At 41.6% G+C, this 13,643-nt stretch overlaps 1 protein-coding gene across 1 annotated transcript in view; it reads right to left on the bottom strand.

Moving 5' to 3' along the window:
- CPNE4 (copine 4) overlaps positions 1-13,643 on the bottom strand; it is a 472,213-nt gene that overhangs the window by 336,840 nt on the left and 121,730 nt on the right. The window contains exon 2 of the mRNA XM_026497018.4: positions 483-663. Coding sequence (XP_026352803.3) covers positions 483-662 — 180 coding nt within the window. The 5' untranslated portion in view covers position 663. The remainder of the gene's footprint in view (positions 1-482; positions 664-13,643) is intronic.

The raw sequence follows: 13,643 nt of genomic DNA, 5'->3' as shown, positions 1-13,643 counted from the left end.
TGGGTGTAAGTGTTAGATTTTCCACTTACAGGCTGAATCATCTTGGGCAAATCGTTAACCTTTCTGTATTTCCTCATCTGTCTCTGTTCCTCAGAGGACTGTTGTGAGGACCCACTTAGTTATTTTACACAAAGTACTTAGAGCAGTACCTGACCCTCAATGAGCCCCCAGTAGAATGTAGCTAATATTAAGTTTTCACTCCCCAAAATAAATGTTATGTGATGTGGCCTCTGAAAGGCAATCCTCCCTGCCCTTCCCCAGGATCACTAAATCCACAACGAACACACAGATGAAGGGTAAATCTCAAAATATCCAGGGTATTAAAACCGCTGCCTCAAAACATCACGATACAAGCAGAAATGTGATCATATTCGAGAGTTTTCCATCTCATCAAAAGAAACCACTGAAAACAGGCCAATGCAAAAGCATTTTTGAATGGATCCCCCAGCCGCGCTTCTGTCCACTTCCTTGGACATGCCTACCTCAAACCATTGCCCGTGGGACTGCATCTTGAGGATGACACAGGGGTCCGGTTTGGAAAGCGCATCTCTGTCAGAAATGCCTTTGCATGCCACACGCAGCTCAACTTTGGTCAGGCAGGGGCTGTTAAAGATTCCCAGTGTATTAGCAGCTGACTCGTAAATGTTGCTCATCTTCTTCATTCTGTTTTAGGCAGGAAAAGAGGAAAAAAGAGACACACCAATCACCATGGTATTTGTCAGAGGAGAAAGCCTTCCAATCACCTTCCAGGATATTGTTCAACAAACAATTTCAAATCCTGCATGTATTTCTTATTTCACTTTCCACTCCAGTGGCACAGTGCCCGTGAAACAAACAAACAAAACCAAAGAAACAACAAGAAACCCCAACAGGTACTGGTGTGCTTGGCTAAGAAGGCTATTTTTCTATATGATTTGCATATATTTGCATAGCAAAATTTTTAGTTTGTGAGATAAAATTAATGAATTGGTGCAAACTGTAATCCAGCTCTATATTAAGTGCATGGCTTGTGTGAAATCTTACAGATTTGTTGGCTAATCGATTAAATCACATTCCAAGTTTCTCAGATTCCCTAAAAATCCAGTTCTCTTCCTTCTATGTGATGGCACAGAGAAGAATGCTGTCCTATCTGAAGACACCGTCCCAACTTCCCTTTCCTAACCCTGGCTCGCCTTCTCAAGATGCCAACAGCCAGCCAGTTCCAGGAAAGAGGTCCAGAATCTGATTTTCTGCCCCAAGTGTGGAAGTCCATCCTCAGCTTTCCTCCCTCTTAGCTGCCACATCAGAATTCAGAATCAAAAGGGGAAAGGAAGAGGGAGACTGTGTGACAGGAAAGATACAGCCTCTGATTCTGAACTCACGGAAACAGCAGCTACAATAAGCACTGAAGGCCCCCTTCCCTTTTCCATGTGATAACACTTTGCATCATGTAGGCCTGGGCTATGTGGATCCCCCCACGACCACCAACACCCTTCTCCTTCTCTGAGGAGGACTGGACCTGTGAGGACATTGGAAGATTCTCTAAGGAGTGAAATTCAATATCCTCCTCATGGAATTCTGTTTCCTTGTAGATTCCCTAGGAAAATGGTGATGGCGTCCTCAACCTCACACAGCATCAGGGCCCTACAGTGGAATTTCATCATCCATAAAGTGAGGGTAATCCTTCTCTTCCTTTCCTTCTCCACAAATATTCAGTGGGTTTCCCCTTGGTACTCAGCACCATGCTAGATTCAAAGAGTGCCACCTCTTTCACAAGGTAATGGGTATGTCTCAGCATTACACACCACAGACACAGACACACACGCACACACGCACACACACACACACACACACACACACACACATACACACACCCCAACTGGTCTCTCCAAACTTAGCTGCTAGCTCCATGACAAAGCCAAGCCTTTTCCAATCTGACAATGCCCCTCCCGTATGGCAGATGTCACCCAACCTTCTCTCCCAATGCTCTTTCACAAAGCTCTCCACTCTTGCTTTCCATTATTTTTCCACTTTCCTTCCTTCCTTCTTTCTTTTCTATTTTTTCTCTTCCCCCTCCCCACTTCTTTCTTTCCTCCTTTCCTCTTTCTTTCCCATTCCAACTCTGTAGGGCCCTATTTATCTAATTATTGTGAACATATTGCACTGACTGCCGCAAAGTTATGTCCTCAAACAGGAATGGACAAGCTATGTCCTCTGTGCCAAATCTGGCTCACCACCCATTTGGGTAAATAAAGTTTTACTGGAACACAGGCAAGCTCATTCATTTATGTATTGTGTGTGGTTGCTCTCACTGCAACTGTAGAATTGAATAGTTGCAACAAAGACTGCATGGCCTGCAAAGCCTAAAGTATTTACCATCTGCCCCTCTTTAGAAAATGTTTTCCAAGCTCTACTCTTAAATATCAGATAAGGGGGATTTGCAGTTGGGGAAGAGTTGCGAATCTATTTTAGTATCTGTTATGGAGTCAGTTTGAGGATGAGACTTGTTCTATGCTCAACCATATAGAATATTAACAGGGATTTGAGGACATTCTTTTCTACATGTGAGAAAATTCAAGCTCAGAAAGAGCTGGTACCTTACCCATACCACACAATTATTCTCATTGCAGAGCTGGGGCCAGAATGCCAGTTTTCTAGCCCCTAGCCCAATGCTATTTTTATCACATGTAATACCTTTAGTCGGAGAATTGTTTGAATCTACCAGGAACAGTGGATCCAATATCCCTGATTTATTTCAACCTCCATACAGAATCATACTTGCCTTATATTTTTGAGTAAATTTTATTCATATGTACGAAATATGCAAATCATAAATGCATAGCTTAACAAATGATTGTCCCTCTATTTTTACAGGTTATGAGCAGACCAATTATTAGAGCAACATAGAAGGCAGAGCATATATGAAATGCAATTTATAAGAACAGTGAACAGAGAGAAGGAATAGACTAGTGGAACAAAGCTTTGTGTTCACGCAGTGCTGGAAATGTTGTGAGCACTTTATCAACTTTTTGATAAAGATAGCTTATTCTTCAATCAATGTCTTCCTGAATTTTGCTTTTCCCAATGTGTTAACTGACTCCTTGGAATCCACTTTTCTCTTGTGCAGTGGAGTGGTCTCTCCTATGTTTAGAGGCATTATCTTTTCTAACTGCCCATCCTCATAGACTCATGCTTGCATCCATTTCCTTTCTTTTTCTTTTTCTTTTTTTTAAAGATTTTATTTATTTATTTGACAGAGAGACAGCCAGTGAGAGAGGGAACACAAGCAGGGGAAGTGGGCTGCGCTACCCAGGCGCCCCCATTTCCTTTCTTTTTCTTAAAGAATCTATTTTTTAGAGCAATTTTCTATCACAGCAAAATTGAGAGGAAGATACAGAGATTTCCCATCTGCCCCCTTTCCCCACACCTCTATCTCCTCCCCATCATCAAAGTGCCCCACCAGAGTGTATCTGTTATAACTGATGAACCTACAGTGTTCATCCAAAGTCCACAGTTCACATTAGGGTTCACTCTTGGTGTACATTCTAGGGGTTTAGACAAATATATAACGGCATGTAGCTACCATTATAGTGTCATACAGAGTAGTTTCATTGTCCTAAAATCCTCTTTGCTCTACCTATTCATCCCTTCTTCCCCATAACCCCTGGCAACCACTGATCTTTTTGCTCTCTGCATAGTTTTACCTTTTCCCAGCATGTCATATACTTGGAATCATACAATATATAACCTTTTCAGATTGGCTCCTTTCATCTATCCACTTTCTTGACCCAATGACTCTTTCTATAGAACACAAGATTTTTCTACAGAATGAGACATTTCTCTAATGTCTAGTCTTAACTTTGAGGTTTAATGGAAGAATGATTCCATTAAGGAGACATAGAGTTCAAATCCTGGCTTCTCCACTTACTAAGCATGTGACCATTAGCAGGGTACTTAACTTCTCTCATAGTTATACTTATCCTGAAGAGTTGCTACGATAAGCAGATGAAATAATATATGTAAAGTGATTAACATAATGCCAGGTATATAGCAGGTGCTCCATAAGTGGAGCTATTATTATTGCAGTCTGATGGCTCTTGATATTAAACAATTCATTTTCCCACTGCCAACTGGAACTGTTTTAGAATTCCCACCATTACTTTAAGATCAAAGTTCTACTAGACCTCTTAAATGCATTTTGTCTTTGCAGCCCACACCTGCAATAAATAAATGAACTGGGGCACATTTTCAGAGGTTTTTTTTTAACCAATGGGGTACATGATCCAGAAATTTTATGGATCATTCCTATAGGCAATGAGAAACACTTGGAGGATTTAAAGCTGGGAAAATGGGGGCACCTGGGTGGCTGAGTCGTTAAGCATCTGCCTTTGGCTCAGGGTGTGATCCTGGCATTCTGGGATCGAGCCCCACATCAGGCTCCTCGGCTGGAAGCCTGCTTCTTCCTCTCCCACTCCCCCTGCTTGTGTTCCCTCTCTTGCTGGCTGTCTCTATCTCTGTCAAATAAATAAATAAAATCTTTAAAAATAAAAAATAAATAAGGCTGGGAAAATGAATACGATGAAATAAGCACTTGATAAAGATCAATCTGGTACCAATATGATGGTTGGACTGAAGGAGACAAAAAAGTCTGTGATTGTCTAACCGCTGCTATGCTTGTCATTATCCCTCCCTCATTGATTTTTCTCCCTTCTTCTCCTGCTTAGGGACCTAAGAGGCTGACCTCTACTGACTGCCAGCTCATTGTTGGCTACTTTCCTGTTGTTGTGGTCTGAATGTTTATGTCCCACCCCAAATTCATATATTGAAATCCTAACCCCCAAAGATGATAGTGTTAGTAGTTGGGGACTTTGGGGTGATTAGGTCATGAGGGTGGAGCCCTTATGAATGAGATTAGTGCTCTTATAAAAAAGATCCCATAGAGCTCCCTAGACCTTTCCACCATGTGAGGATACAATGAGAAGTCTGCGACCCAGAAGAGGGCCCTCACCTGACCATGCTGACCTTGAAGGCCACCCTGATATTGAACTTCCAGACTCCAGACTGTGAGATATAAAGTTCTGTTGTTTATAAGCCACTAAGTCTATGGTGCTTTGTTATAGCAGCTCAGACAGACTAAGACATCTGTTGGGTTGAAGGGATGCAGACCTGGGGAAGGGAGGAGAGAGAAAAGAATATATTTCTTCTTAACTCCTACCGTGCTCCTTAGCAATGGCAAGTCCCTACGTGACCCTGGTCCTGTCAGGCAACTCTGTCTCCAAGGTTCTAACTATCACTGCACTTTGGGAATACCATTTCCTCCTTTTACTCCATCACATTTATGGGTAGTATTAGTTTCCTACAAGTCTTAAGTTGGGCATCGTAGAGGCAGAGCTTGAAACAGGGATTCAGATGCATTTGATTAACTGAGCAGAGGCTAGAAAGAAAGTGAAGGAAACAAGAAGGTAAATCTCAGCAGAGGTCCAGCTTTAGCACGGTTCCAAGGGGGGATCTCTAGCATGGACTGTACCATGGGTTTGTCCACCTTAAGGAAAGAGGTCTGGCCTCTTAAACCCCATGTCAGTCATTCATGCTACGGTAGAGAAAGCATAACCTCTTAGTTTTGGTCCCTACCCCCACTGGCTGAGGGCAGTCAGTTCTCCAGAAAAGGGACAGCTATGAGCCATTAACAGCCAACACTCACCACCACTGGAGGACAGTTCCACTAAGTTGATAAAGGGATCTGGGCAGAGTACCAACAGTGTCTATTTCACCACAGTAGTTAATCTCTGGTGTATATATATAAACTCCTTTAGGTCAGACACTACTCTTATATTTCATTGCATCTCCAATAATGTTCATCTTGGTAATATTTGTAGACTGGTGATGAACCAACATAAACCTTCAATTTGGATGGGGGGTGGGGATAGAGTATAGGAAAGAAATGTGGAGACAGTGAAGATCAATCTCCTAACTTTTCACAATTATACCTAGGTCCTGGCTTACCTTCATGTGCACGCACAAATGAAAGCCCTGACCAGATATACTGGAGTTCATGAGTTCTTCTGGCTGCCCACAGAGAACGGTAGTCCTGACCTTGACCTTGGAGGTGGTACATAGGCCAGTGAAGTCAAATTGTTTGGCTTCAGCCCAGCTGAAGCTCACCGCTGAAAGGTGATCACAAAATATGGCTCTGTCAGCAAGTGATCAGCTACCTCCAGCCCCAGATAAGTGAAGTAAACAACTAATTTCACACTCTGTTAGAGAACAGGATTAATATGACCAGATTATCAATACATTTTCCGGGGCCTATTTAAATCCTCTTTGTTGCCTTTCATACAATACCCTGGTTTTACAGAGACTAATGTCTGCCGAGAATTATTTTGATGAAAGCTGACTTTTGGCCAATTTTAGAAGCAAATTATAATTGTCCTTTCACTCAGATAATTTAAATTATTAAAAAGAAAGAAAGAAAGAAAGAAACCCACCACTTGAGCATACCCACACTCTCTAAGAGAACAAACTGATCCTGAAACTTAATTAGGTTCTGAATGAGTTGCAAACAACGCCAAGACAATAGAGAGCTCAAGAGAGAAGAGAATCAGCTTGAGTTCACAGGGGAACCAATTGAGCCTAGCTTGTCTTAAAACTGTGTTAAGAATAAGTGCATAATCACTGTTCTGCTTGCTTTGGCATTATTTGGCCTTTTTAAATGTCACAGCACATCCAGGGAAGGCTGGTGTGCTGGATGTCTCTATCACACTCTCACACAACATTTCCATCTTGATTCTAGAACTATGTATGGAGTATCTACTATGTGCCTTGCGCAGTGCTGGAAGCTGGAGGTACTGAGCATTCATTCACTCAGCTGAAGATAAACCAGGTGTTATTCCAAGAGGCTCATCAATTTATTTCCTATCCAACATTTCTCGATTTACTTTTAGTGGAGAATAATACCCGGGGAACTTGGCTGTCTCAGTCAGTAGAGCATGTGACTCGATCCTGGGGTTGTAAGTTCAAGCCCCACTTTGGGTACAGAGATGACTTAAAAATAAAATCTTTAAAAAAAATAAAAGAATAAATCTACTCTTAGGTGGCAAGCACTGTGCTGCACACTGTAAAGGACAGAGACACAAATAACACAGTCCCTCTGCCTAAAGGTTCATATTCTGAGGCAGTGCTTTTCAGACTTCGATATGATCATGAATCACCTTGGGATCTTGTTAAAATGCAGTTCCTGTTTCAAGAGTCTGGGCTGGGGCCTCAGATTCTGTTCCTGGGTGTCCCTGATCCTACTTGCCTTTGTTTGGACCACATGGAGTAGCAAGGTTGCTGTATATAAACTGAGCATTTATAAAATAAGACAAACTGTTCCACAGGTTATCTTAAGATCAGATACTCACAAAAGAGATGAAGAAAGGCATAGAGAGCAAGAGTGTGGATGAAGCATTAGACAGAGCATTTGAGGCTAACCCAAATACTACTCACTGGTGGGACTAGGGCAAGTTACTTGAATCCTCTATGTTTCAGGTTTCTCAGGTGTAAAATGGGATAATAAAAGTTCCTATCTTGTAGAGTTGTCTTGAGAATTAAATGAATTAATCCACATAAATTCCTCAGAAGAATGCGTCATCTACACTGAGCATTCAATAAATGCAAATCGTTATTGTCCTTTTTAGAAATTATACCAGTAAGTTCAGGTAACATTTATCAAGCTCTTCTATATCTGCCAAGCACTCCACAGTAAGTCATCCAATCTTCAGAAGAATCCTTCACCTGATTCCCCAGGAGAATCCCATGGTAGGTGCTGTTAGTGATGAGGTTGTGGAATATACGTGAGGTTCAGTGGGGTGGAGTCCGGAGCTGACGACCAAGAAAGAATTCTTGAGACGTCTTTGGTGCAAAATTGGTGGTTTATTAAAGCACGGACAGGACCCATGGGCAGAAAGAGCTGCTGCACTGGGGTTGTGAGGGGTGGCTGATTATATACTATGGGGTTGGGGAAAGGTAAGGAAAAAGGGAGGTTGAGAAAATACTTTCATATGTTAAAGAAGACTCACAAGATACCTGAGGCCTTGCCATTGTCAAGTTAAGGTTGTTTTTCCCTGTAGCAAGGCGTTAACATTAAGATGGTTGGGAACTTCCTCGAACCTGCAGATTATAAGGACATTAATTGTATCTACATTCCCTTCCAGAAGCTAGGTTATGGATAGAAATGCTTCATTCTTGTAAACTGCTGAAACATTCGTAAACTGAGGGAGACTTAAGTCTTGCAGGATTGTGATCTCTGTTAGTTAACTATTTGTTTTTCCTTTCCTTAGCTTTAGGGCAGCCAGGGGTGCCTGAGGAATGTCACATACATCCCATAGTGGGGGGGAGGGGATTGCAGGGTGTCAGTTTCTGCTTTGTCCTCAGCTTGCCTTCTGTTCCCTCATCATTAGGATGCCCCTTTCCCAGGAGAGGGACCACAGCTTTGAGAGGTGGCTCATGGCTATCCAGGAACAGAGCTGAAGGACAAGCATTTGAACCCAGAACTCCAGCTCCAGAATTTGGGCCATTACCCACTCTGCTACACTTGCCTCCCTGTGGGACAGCTACTTAAGAAGACTCTCAAGAAATCGTAGGACACTTCCCCAAATTTTCTTGACGCACCTGGTTCCCCTGAATGTCAACTGCAGCTGCCCCCCCTTCTTTTTGTCTATCCCACAAAACCTGCAGCACCCTTCTCTCTCAGTCTCCTAGGCTTTTAGATCCTTTATTTCTCTCTCTCTCTCTCTCTCTCTCTCTCTCTCTCTCACACACACACACACACACACACACACACACACACACACACACACGGAGAGTCCTTTATTTTGCAAATTAATCTGCCCTCTAGGTTTCTCTCCTATCACAACTTTAATCATTACTTACCCTGTCAGCTCCCCCTTTGGCAGTACAAACACTGAATCTTCCCCAGAGGGTGGGAAAGAGAGAAAAGCTGTGGGTATTTCTACTTTCTACTCTCATCAAGCATATCATTCTCTATAAATCTCTTTTAAAAATAACTTGCTTTCCTAACCACTAATGCTAATTACACTAATAACTAGCTACACACATATACTCTTTCATTTTACCCTTGAGACACTCTCCTGAGATAGATAGGAATTGTCAGCCCCATGCCATAGACATAAAAAATGAGATTCATGGTGGTTAAGTAAACCTGCCCCAAAGTCATAGCTGGTAAGTGTCAGAGCCAGGAATGAAGCCTGGGTCTAATGGACTCCCAAACCTGCGTATTTGAACATTTCTTATAAAATGATTTACATTCTTAATTTGCTTAACAATTACTTTCTTCTACAGGATGCAAAGGCAAACTTTAACCCTGTTCCAATCTTAACAAACCTCCCAGGTCCAGCGCGGGCATTAATGAGCTTGTGCTTTAGCCGTCTTTAAAAATTCATTCTTCTTTTTTCCCTTACTCTCAGGCGGCCCAAGTTATTTTGCAACTCCGTAACAGTAGCCTAACCCAGCAAGCTGAGGGGTCTGGGAACCCAGGGTCCCTCCCTACTCTGACGGTTTCAAACACTGAACATTTGCTAGGTTACGGATGCGCCCAGCAAATCCAGAAATAAAACCATGTGAACCACAAAGGGCTATGGTTCTAATGAATAAGATACAAAACTGACAATATGGGTACATGAATGTTCTAGCATGTGCTATGCCAAGACACTCAAGTTCAGTACAGTATTACTTCAGTCATTTCCTGAGCTTTCTAATTTGAGACAACAGGGGGACTAAAAGAAAAAATCCAGCAGAGATGCTATTTCCTGAAAAACAGCTTTCCTGGGAAAATGTGCATAAGGAATCAGATATATTGATATTCTAGGAACTTACAGGCTCACATTTTTGTCTCTAACAGTGAGTCATAAAGATGAGATTTTTCTAGAAAGCAATTATGTCCATTGCATCACATTTGTATTAATTTTATAGCACTCAAATGTCACCCACTTTCAGAAGAAGAATTGGATGTATAAATTTAACTGGATAATTATAAAGGCTGATAGAAACTTTTAGAAGTAAAACTGGAACAAAATATCAAAGGAAATCATATGAATGACTCTCTCTTCCATGTTACAGTCCTCCTTTTCCTACCATACCAACTCTAGCTCCTAAAGAAGAGAGAAAGGGCAAGTTCAGTGATACACTTTACTATTTTGGCACTGAAATAATTTCTTCCTGTTTCTCAGGCAACTAAATTTACCCAGTAGAAACATCAAAGCCCAATCTTATTTTGTTTGGTTATTTTCCCTTTTTAATATAATCATAGGTTCGATTCTTCCATTAATGTCATGTTAACAGGAAGCTGGGGACTCACAAAATGGATTTTGGGCTTCTGGTCTCATACACGTACCTAAATTTAAAAGAAAAAAGGGGCAAGATTATTTTTATATTCAAAAGGAGAAACTAAGACAGCATATGAAGCCAGAAGCCAATTTCCTTGAGAAAGCATGATAACTGATCTACTTATGCTCCCTTATCTGCTCCTACACCTTCTCATTTAAGACTTGCTTCTGCTTTCAATGACATCCTAGCATTTACATGCTTTTGCTTGGTTGGTAGAGGACAACATGATGTGTTCTGGGAAAGAGGAAGGGGTTGAGCAGATGACCAAGTATAAAAAGAAATACCTCTTAGGATACAGAACACAACCTGTAGTTTAGCTCTGCTCAACAGAAATATGTGTGATTATAGAAATGTTGTATATCTATGCTGTCCAGTACGGCATACCTATCGAGCACTTCAACTGTGGTTAGTGCAGTTGAGGAAGTGAGTTTTTAATTTTATTTCATCTTGATTTAAATTTAAAAAGCCACCTGTGGCTAGTGGCTATCATAATTGACATGTACTAGACACACTGTATTAGACTACAATTCAAAGTTTTCTTTTCTTTTTTTTTTTTGTTTGTTTGTTTGTTTCTCCTGAAGACTAAAGCTAAACGGTGTTGCTCAAAAACACTTCCCAGTATAAATGCAATGTCTAGAACCTCACCTCAAAGCGATTCATTAAAACAGGACTCTTTTACAAGAGAAATCTAGCTGCCCACTATTTATTTGGTGGAGACCAGACACAGAAGTGCTGAAAGGACTTAACAGGTCCAAGCTTGGCTCGGACGTTCTCCTCCTGTGCCAGTCCAGCTGACTGGCAGGGCCTGCTGTGATACTGCATGGAAAGAGTGCATGATTAATGATGGCTACCGCCCACATGCATGGCAGGGGAAAGTGGGAGCCCATGGGCTCTTCTGCTGGTACTAGGACAGACCTTAAGGAAAATACTGGGGGTGAGAATCTCTTTAGAACGTCTCCCTAATGTGGCATTACCTTTAAGTCTGATGTGCAATAATGTTTCTACCAAACGTTTCAAAATGGCAGAACATAAGCTTTGTGGCAAATGGCCTTGCTAGAGCAGCTATGGATAAAAGCAAAGGATAGGGGCACCTGGGTGGCTCAGTCTATTAAGCGTCTGCCTTTGGCTCAGGTCATGATCCCCAGGTCTTGGGATCGAGCCCCACATCAGGCTCCCTGCTCAGCAGGGAGTCTGCTTCTCCCTCGCCTTCTGCCCCTCCTCCCTGCTTGTGTGCTCTCTCTCTCACATGCGCTTGCCCGCTCTCTCAAATAAATAAATAAAATCTTTAAAAAAAAAAACAAAGCAAAGGAGAGACAAGAGTTCAGATAGAAGTAGCATGTGAACTGGGTATGTTTTTTGGGAGTGGAGAAGAACTGCTTGAAAGGGAGGACATTTTGAAAAATAGTATCATGTCTGTCTCAGAGATAGGTCATATGACCTCATGGACACATGTGTGACACTTTGGGGAATGGAAAGCCACAGCACATGTGGAAGGAGTGGTATCTGCCTGTCAGCATTCACACATGGACATGTACACACATATTCTTTCTTTTTCTCCTTCTTTCTCAAACTTCCTGAGGACCAGACTGCAAGGTGGGATAGCTTTTATGTAACAATGTGAGAAATGTATATTCATTGGAATTATTAGAAAAGGGAAAAAATCTCTCTGCTAGCACAGAGAAACCTTAGAGGTCTTCTGGCAGCAGGAGGGGATGGTCAAATTGATTGAATCTACGTACCTGGGCAAGGCTTTTGGGGAGACATTATTAGATGAGGAAGAAACTTGACAGATGCCATGTGTGTGGCAGCTGAGAGTTCTGTGGATTTCCAATCCTCACCAAATGTGAGAAGAATTTGAGCACAGGAAAATCTGCAGGCTCCAGTGTGGGCAGAGACAGACCAGAGAAACAAGTGCCACGCATAAAATAATAACAGCCACAGTGATACCAATTAAAGCAACTGTTCTTGAATACTTATGTGTCCAGCACTGCGCACAATGCTTCTAGTTACACTATCACATTTAATGTTATTCAATGGTTATATGGTTTCAATGTTATAAAAGGGAACTTCATATTATTTTTACAGTTGAAAACACTGAGATTCAGAAAATCCAAGTAAATTGCTAGGTCACATTACCAAAAAATAGAAGAGGCAGGATTCAATCAGATTTTTTAACCTCAACTCCAAAGTTCAGGATTTTTCTTCTGTAATTGTTGTTCTGCCCCCTGTACACCTTAAGATCTGATGAGGGAATGGAAGGCAAGCTGAGGCTGACATCCTGCAACCCCCTCCCCCAGGATATATGCAGCATTCCTTAGGCACTCCTGGCTGCCCTAAAGGACAAAGAAACAGTTAACTTATAGATACCACAATCTTGCAAGACTTAAGTCTCCCTCAGTTTGCAAATGTCTTAGCAGTTTACAAGAACAAAGTATTTCTATCACTAACCTAGTTTCCAGAGGGAATGTAAATACAACTAAATGTCTTTTTATTATTATTATTTAATGCATTTATACAGAACATTCCATCTTAAAAGAGTAGAATACACATTCTTTTTTTTAAATAATAATTTTTATTATGTTATGTTAGTCACCATACAGTACAACCCAAGTTTTTGATGTAAAGTTCCATGATTCATTACTTGCGTATAACCCAGTGCACCATGCAATACGTGCCCTCCTTACTACCCATCACCAGCCTATCCCATTCCCCCACCCCCTCCCCTCTGAAGCCCTCAAGTTTGTTTCCCAGAGTCTATAGTCTCTCATGGTTCATTCCCCCTTCTGTACAACTAAATGTCTTATAGACTGCAGACTACTGACAGATACTTCTAGGAATCTAGGAAGTTCCCAACTATCTTAATGTTAATGCCTAGCTAGAGGGAAAAAAAACCTTAATTTGACAATGGCAAGGCCTCCTGCATCCTGTGAATCTTCTTTAACATATGAAAGTATTTTCTCAACCTCCCTTTTTCCTTACCTCCCCCAACCCCATGGTATATAATCAGCCACCCCTCACAACCCGGGGCAGCAGCTCTTTCTGCCCATGGGTCCTGTCCCTGTGCTTTAATAAACCATCAATTTTGCACCAAAGATGCCTCAAGAATTCTTTCTTGGTCGTAGGCTCCGGACTCCACCCCACTGAACCTCACGTATATTTCACAACCTCATCAGATCTAGGTTTAGATTCTAGTTCTATTTGCGTCCCTCGATGCTGGCAGTCCCAGAGTGTTATGTCTCATTCATTCATTCATAAAAAATTTATTGAACACTTCCAAGTAT

The sequence above is a fragment of the Ursus arctos genome, unplaced genomic scaffold, assembly GCF_023065955.2.
Source record: "Ursus arctos isolate Adak ecotype North America unplaced genomic scaffold, UrsArc2.0 scaffold_20, whole genome shotgun sequence".
Classification (NCBI taxonomy): Eukaryota; Metazoa; Chordata; class Mammalia; order Carnivora; family Ursidae; genus Ursus; species Ursus arctos.
The sequence above is the reverse complement of the archived record's forward strand: the minus strand, read 5'-3'. Positions and strand labels throughout refer to the sequence as shown.